The sequence below is a fragment of the Homalodisca vitripennis genome, unplaced genomic scaffold, assembly GCF_021130785.1.
Source record: "Homalodisca vitripennis isolate AUS2020 unplaced genomic scaffold, UT_GWSS_2.1 ScUCBcl_1120;HRSCAF=4345, whole genome shotgun sequence".
Taxonomy (NCBI): Eukaryota; Metazoa; Arthropoda; class Insecta; order Hemiptera; family Cicadellidae; genus Homalodisca; species Homalodisca vitripennis.
The window spans coordinates 62,623-70,339 of NW_025777238.1; the positions used below are offsets into that span (position 1 = coordinate 62,623).

Here is a 7,717-nt window from a genome sequence, read left to right on the forward strand (position 1 = left end):
GCTTTTTTCGGTCGTGGTGACGCCCCACTCCGAACTCTGCCGCTTCATCTCAGGATTGTATTCAAAAACCCACGTCTCGTCTCCTGTAATAACGTGGTTGAAAAACTCTGGTTCGGTTTGCAGTCGATCAAGGATTTCCGAAGCGACAGCAACACACTTCTTTTGCTCATCAGTCAGGTGTTTGGGTACCAGCTTCGCGCAGATCTTCCTCATGCCCAGATCGTTCTTAATAATGTTTTGAACGGTCATCTTATCAATTCCGACCTCATCTGCGATAGCCCGAATGCTCAGACGACAATCACTGTTCAACACAATACGCACTTATTGCACATTTGTGTCCGTGTGACTCGTTGATGGAGGACCGACGCGCTGTTTATCATGGACGTCACCGCGGCCCTCCCGGAAATTTTTGTGCCACTGAAACACCTGAGTTCTGGACAGAGCATCCTCACCGTAATGAATTGTAAAGGATATTGTGGAGAGGAACACCTCTGAAGTGGGCAAACTAAAGTAGACTTCCATGTCAATGGGAACATTGAAGTAGCCAGAGATTTATTGAAAATAGCGGTGATAGTTAGAAGAGTGACTGGAAGAGTATCTTTTGTTAATCTTATAGGAATGCCATCGGCCCCATCTGCGTTGCTGGACATCCTTATAATAGCGTTTAACACATCTGTCTCTGTCACTGGAGTGAAAGAGAACTGAAACTCAAGTTTATCAAAAGTCACCTTCAAGCTTGGAGACATACTCTCGAGCCCCAGACTGATCAACAACTTTGAGCTAATTATGACTACACTCTCTAGAAGCCCATACAATTATCTACAAACTGACAAAATTTTATTATACTTTGTCAAAAAATAACTTATTTAATGTATTTTTTTGAAAATTGGCACACAACAGTTTTGTATAAACATATTGTTGCTATGATTTATTACAAATAGAAAACCATTCTCTTTCGATACTCTCCTTTCTTTATAGTGTCGGCCCGAACATCACATCCATAGAGTAGGTTGGAATTGGTAATCAACATCAAGAGTCGGCTTTGCCCTGCGGTCAGCCCCCCAATATTTGCCATAAGTCTGCACAATACTGCTGTTACCTTGGTAGCTTTTTCTTATAAGTACCAGATATATTTTCAAAATGAGAGCTTGTTATTCAGGTACATACCGAGGTACTTCACAACAGGCTTTGTATGTATTTCAACTCTTCCAACTTGGAGTTGAATGGCTGTAGGAATTCTTTTCCACGTGAGCAGAACCAACTTAGTCTTTTCAGTCACTAGTGTTAACCCATATAATATATCCCTATGGAGGTAGTAGAGGCGTTAAATGACTATTTTCGCTCATGTAGCGGAAAATTTTTGTTTGTTAAACCAGCCCTTAGAATACTACCTGATCCAAATATTAAAGGAAGCCTTTTGATGTAGGTAATGTTAAGAGAATATTATCATCAACATGTCTTTAAGTCAACCAAATCGTCAAAAAAAACGTAATCCTTTATGATGAAGTCTTATGAAGAGTATTGAAACCATGTGAAAGTGGACTAATAAGACCACTAATGGATATAATAAACAAATCTCTCTCACAAGTATTATTTACATCCCACTTCAAAATAGACAAAGTTTATCCTAAATTCAAAGGCATCCAACATAAACTAAGGATTTTAGGCCGATTTCATTGCTCTTCACTTTCTCAGGAGTTATTGAAAAAGTTGCCCTTTAAATACTTTTAGAGTATATCTCAAGAGATCATATTATCAAAAGAACAACATGGATCCCTGGTTGTAAATCAATCAGTACTGTATATTGGCATTGACTACCTCATACAAGTCATAAAAAATGTAGTCACAACCATTGTACTCATTTTAGATTTCATTAAGGCTTTTGATTTTATCAACTACAAGATGTTGCTAAATAAACTGGTATCAATTGCAGTAAGAGGTACTATAAGAAGTTAGTTTAAAAGCTAAATAACATGTAAAACACAAGCAGTTAAAATTACAACAACCATTGTTTGGTAACACAGTCTACAACATCAAAACCATTACCAATAAAATTAGATATCCTGGAAGGGTCAGTATTGGGATCCATTTTATACATCTTTACTAGTGATCTTACAAACTTCCTAATTGGCTATGGTAAAACACTGCTGTATGGTAATTGTACTGTCCTACTACTAAAACACTAACAGCCAACTGAGCTAGAAATACAATATTTCATTGCCTTTACTATGACGTAAAAATACTGTAACAAAAACTACCTTGTATCAAATGAGAACTAGAGTGAACAGCTTGCATTTGGCAGAAAAGTGATGAAGTATCTAAACTTCTTGAAGTTATAAGTTACGCAAGCTAAATACATAGAGTTAACAAGACACACAAAACTAATTTGGACAAACCATATAGACAATATTTGTGACAAAATCAAATAAAATTCAGTTCTGTATATGCTTTAGACATATCTCTAGCTAATATGACGTAGCAAGAACAGGATACTTCACACTTTTCAAATCACAATTGATGAATGGGATATCTGTATGGAGAAACTTTCCCAAAACAAATACGGTACACAGTGTTCTTTACTGCAAAAAGCCATACTTATATTTGCAGCCATGCCCCTAGAGACTCCTGTCACTCACCTTGGTTGGGCACTTATTCAAGCCAGGCACTTAGAATACAGCCTAAGATAGGAACCTAAGGTCCATCACTACAACAGAAAAAAAACATTTTATACTACCTATTCTTTTTGAAGAACAGCCTTCTTACACTGGTGCCAAATTTCTTAACAATTACCTGAAGAAATAAAAACTCAACAGTATGAAGAGAATGCGGAAAGAAATCATCAACTATTACTGGGTTAACTAAACAATGACCATTGTAACACCTTAATTTATTATGTGTTAATGGCTGGACTGAAAAATTGGACTGTATTTAATCGCATGGCTTTACGAGCTAGTATTTTATATAATTTATTTTTGTCTAATTACATATATTTATACATAGTGAAGTAAGTAAGTCACCACTGTCAATGACAATGAGCATGACCGGTTTCGATTTCAGTGTGACAATCATAAGATGATGTACAAGATTAGTATTCCTCATGGTGTTGTTAAACATGATTAAAACTAAGCAAAATACAATACTTAATCGATACAATGATGGACAACAAAACTAGTAGGATTTTTAAAAGTGATCACAAGCACATTACGATAGTGTGACCTGTACTTACTGGCTGTCAAATTCTTGGTACTCATTCAGGGATGCTACAGGTCAGGGAAATCAGGGAAGTCAGGGAAAAGTCAGGGAAAAAAACAGGACTGGAAATCAGGGAATCCGGTCTCAAGTCAGGGAAAAGTCAGGGAATTTCGACGTTGGTCAGGGAAAAATATAAAATCCCTTTACACAAATAAACTTACTGCCGCCGCGCTGAGTCCAAGCCTGCAGACGACGCGGCGCATGAAGCAGGCAGCATCGAAAAAAGTCAGGGAAAAATGAAAAATTTGGTCTGGAAATCAGGGAAAAGTCAGGGAATTTCATTATTGGACTCCTGTAGCAACCCTGTCATTCCTATTATTTTTGAACTTTGACCTCTGCTGTGTTATCACCCTGTCTTTGAATCACTGCTCTCATCATGCTTTTATCAAGGTGTTGAAAATTGTGTTACTGTAATTCAACTTCTTATTTAATGTATATTCATCCTCAGTTTTTGAGATTAGATCATTTAAAATTCCTCAAGTGTAATAATAATTCTACTTTTTCTGTACAAATGAAGAGTGTCAATGTTTTCTTTAATACTAGTAGGATTGTGATCTGGTTTGATAGTAATTTAGTTTTTGGTAGGTATTCTAAAAATCTCTTATAAATGAACAGCCTTTTGGGCCAGTAAAACATGAAAGACAAGTAGTATTAGTTATTTTATGTTGCCAGTAAGAGTAGTATGTAACCTCCTAAATGCTGACCCAATTATTACACGACTAACAGTTTCAGATTGGTTATGGGGTTGAGGAGACTGTTTCAAGTCTGCTACCAGGAATTTTCAAAGCTCTGCTCAGTCAGTGAGTCAATTATCTCCTTTGTATGTTATTTCATGTGCTTGGGTCACATTTCACTATGACTGAACGTCTTGAGCAAAGAGCTTAAAGGTTTAAATGAATGTTGATTGATAGCACAGGAGTTGGAAGAAGAGCTTGACTTCCCAAAATCTGCAGTTTGTGAAATTATACATAAAGTTTTGACCACCGTTTTTAGATTTCTGGCTGTTGCAGGCCAGCCAGATCATGGGTCAGTCTCCAGTGTGACCATCCTGAATTGCTTAAACCAGTATTTTATCTCAGTATTACTCGTAGGTTCAACATCAAAAACTATGTGTGATATTCTCTGGAGAGATTGGCTAAGTTTCTGCAAACTCTTAGCTCAAGACTGTAGTCATAGTGAAATGTGATACATACACATGTAATAACATACGAAACAGAGTGTTGTGACTCACTGATTGGGTGGGATGCAGACAATGCTTTGTGGCAGTCCAAGGATTGACAGTGGATATTCTTTAAATGTATCTCTTTTTTTAATATTTATTCAATGTTAGAATTTATTTATGAGGTAGCAATTTCACAAATTATTATTGCTATGTAATTAATTATAGTAACTACTTCATTAGAAATACTTCCCTTTTTAATAGTTATACTGCTGATGCAAGGTTTCTAATGTGCAATACAGATTGGAAATACTTTTTGTCATAATAATTTTATTTTCACTGTTTAATAAACAAACTAAAATTTGGTTTTATTTTGTAGCAACCAACTTTAAGGAAAAATAAATCTGATTGGAAATACTTTTTGTCATAATAATTTTATTTTCACTGTTTAATAAACAAACTAAAATTTGGTTTTGTTTTGTAGCAACCAACTTTAAGGAAAAATAAATCTGAAATCAAAATCAGACAAGCAGGAAATGTTCCACCTTCATATGTGATGAGCTTTATTTATGCAGCCATCAGGTGTAACAGATCAAACAGATAGGCCCAAATGTACTTGATAGCATCAGTTTTTGATCTTATTGTCAGTTCTACTGACACATAAACCCTGAGTGGACCCTCCAAGGGAGTATACTTTACAGTGTCTAAGTATAAACCACTTTGGAGCTTTTTTTTATTGCTTGGAACTGATACCTTCCCTTGTGTCACAGTGAGGTACAAGATAGAGTGATGCTGACGGGACGTCACATGGTGCGGGATGTCTCCTGTAAGAACTGTGATGCCAAGCTCGGCTGGATCTATGAGTTTGCCACAGAAGAGAACCAACGCTACAAGGAGGGCCGAGTGATCCTTGAGAGAGCTCTGGTCACGGAGAGTGACGGCATAGATGAACACATGGGTGATGGTTGAATTTAAATTACATTATGCTGGACAAACTGTACATATTTTTATTTTGACATGGAAACTAGGTGTGTTTATCATAAAACATTTTAGTGATTAAGATATATTAAAACTTTATTTTTATCAACAAGAAATGTGAATAAATTTTATACGATATTGCCAATGTTAATGTTAATGTCAATCAGTTAGTTTTTTTCAAATGTTTTCTACATTTTTGTAATTTATTTAAGAAGGCAGTGTCACTTTGTATGTGTATCTAATATATTTTATATAAAGAAGCCTTGTTGAAAAATTATTTTGAAAATTTACAAAATGTCTATTTTGTTAAAAATTAACTGTATCCTTTGTAATAAAATTGTTATATTTTTATGCTTGGTTTTCATATTTAAAGAATCTTGTTTTCATTTCAGTGTACAAGCTATTTTAGTTCACACAAGTTCTAATTGCACAATTTTATTAATTTCTTGTACTTCCTTAACAAAATAAAGATTTTTGCACATAATAATGTACTTGTGGTGTTCTTTACTCATTCAATACAGTTTTGTTACGGTGGTTGGGATATGATCTTGTGGCATGTGACCGCCACTGTGATCGGGTCGGTCAGTGGGTAGGATGTAGTCGGCCTGACCTTTGACCGTGGATCGAGACGGGGCTCAATCATGCCGTTTGGTCAGTGAACGAGTTTGGGCCAGAACGCACTCTGACCGATGCATGTGACTGTACGAGTATCTGTTAGTTTAGATATAATTTTTATTTGATATCCAGGTATATAATTTTGTTCTACTTTTGATCCCAATAAATTATGGCGGATTAAGCAGGTTAGATGTAAGATTACGGGGTTGTGGGGAACGGGGGCAGCATGTGTCGGGTATTGAGGTTAAGTGTTATGTTTTAATTAATGGGGGGGGTTCTAATAATGGGCAAATATTAGTTAAGGATTATTAATCAAAGCTGGCTAGAGGAGTGTCTCAAAATAATCACTGATCCGGGCCTTTGGGGGAGTATAATAAGGATTTGTGTTGGGATCACCACGTGGTGTTTCACCACTATCGGAAAATAGGTATCACAATGATGGTAAAATAATCTAACCTTGTTACAATCTGGAAGAGGTAAGGTTAGTATTAAATCTCTCCCAGGCACTTGCCTTCAATTGCGTTAACAGGGAGTGAAGCTCAGTGAAGCTCAGGGGTGAAGCTCAGTGAAGCTCAGGGGCGGTCTTACTTTCGAGGCCGCACGGGTAGTGGCGACCCCGAGGTACCCTAGCTAATGCTCCAGATCCCTTCTCTTCTTGTTCTGGAGGCCTATGGCTGGCACACTTTTCTATGTGTCAGCCTATCTCTCTTCTTCACTCTCTTCTATCTGAGGTAAAGTTCCTCAACTCTTCGATCTAGTTTCCCTTTCATTTCTCCCACTAGGGGCCAAGCCACGGTGGAACAGCGTAGGCCAGGGCTGAATGGCTGGTGGCAAACCAGTCTTTACTATGCGGACTCTGGACACCGGCGACCCTCCAGTTTAAAAGCAGCTTACCCAGGCATGCGGGGCTCTGTCTGGGTTGACCTTCCATTCCCTAGCTTCTCGTGGGAACAACATGAAAAGAAACAAAACAAAAACCAAAACCAACCAACCCTTGAAACAGTTCCTGAAGCTGTTTCTAACCTACCTCATCCTGCTGAGGTAGCTCCTGAAGCTACCTCGCACATACCACCACCTGGCAACACAACTCAAGAGGTTGTTATGCCAACATCCCTACCTTCTCCTCAACAAAGTGCCTTAGGAACACAGGAGGTTCCATTGCACACTGAAGCTCCCATACATGGCAAGGCTTTATCTGAGGAAGGCAGTACAAGCGCTGAGGAAGCAAAATCCCTTCAAGATATAGAAGATCAGCTCCTCAACAGCCCAAGCACTCCCATGTCTACAGGTACGCTGGATGATGCCACAGAGCAACTCGGCAACCTCAGAATGAAGAGGCCCAATCTCACCACTGCTCAAAGAAGAGAAGCACTAAAGGCTAAACTTCTTGAAAAGGGTGAAGCTTTTGACCCTTCCAAGTGGAGGAGGGGGAAAAAGAAGAAAAAGAATCCAGAACGGCAGGAGGTCTCAACTCCGGGCCCAACTGCGGGTACCAAGGCGGGGGAGGGGTCGGCCAAATGCCCCAGAGGCACCTTGGTCACCCCGCCCTCCGCTGAGGGACCCGCAAAGAAGGCTAGGAGGGAAACCCAAAAGCCCGAAACCCACGATCCCGAGGCCTCTGGTAGCACACCCAAGGCTACCTACAGAGAGGTCGCAGCGATCAAAATGGCCATAGCCCTCGAAGGCTACCCGGAAGCGAAGCTTAGTGCAGAG

At 38.7% G+C, this 7,717-nt stretch overlaps 1 protein-coding gene across 1 annotated transcript in view; it reads left to right on the plus strand.

Annotated features, from left to right (window-relative positions):
* LOC124371211 (protein yippee-like 5) overlaps positions 1 to 5,870 on the plus strand; it is a 29,495-nt gene extending 23,625 nt beyond the window's left edge. Inside the window, exon 3 of the mRNA XM_046829542.1 lies at positions 5,182 to 5,870. Coding sequence (XP_046685498.1) covers positions 5,182 to 5,380 — 199 coding nt within the window. The 3' untranslated portion in view covers positions 5,381 to 5,870. The remainder of the gene's footprint in view (positions 1 to 5,181) is intronic.
* Positions 5,871 to 7,717: the final 1,847 nt, after the last annotated feature.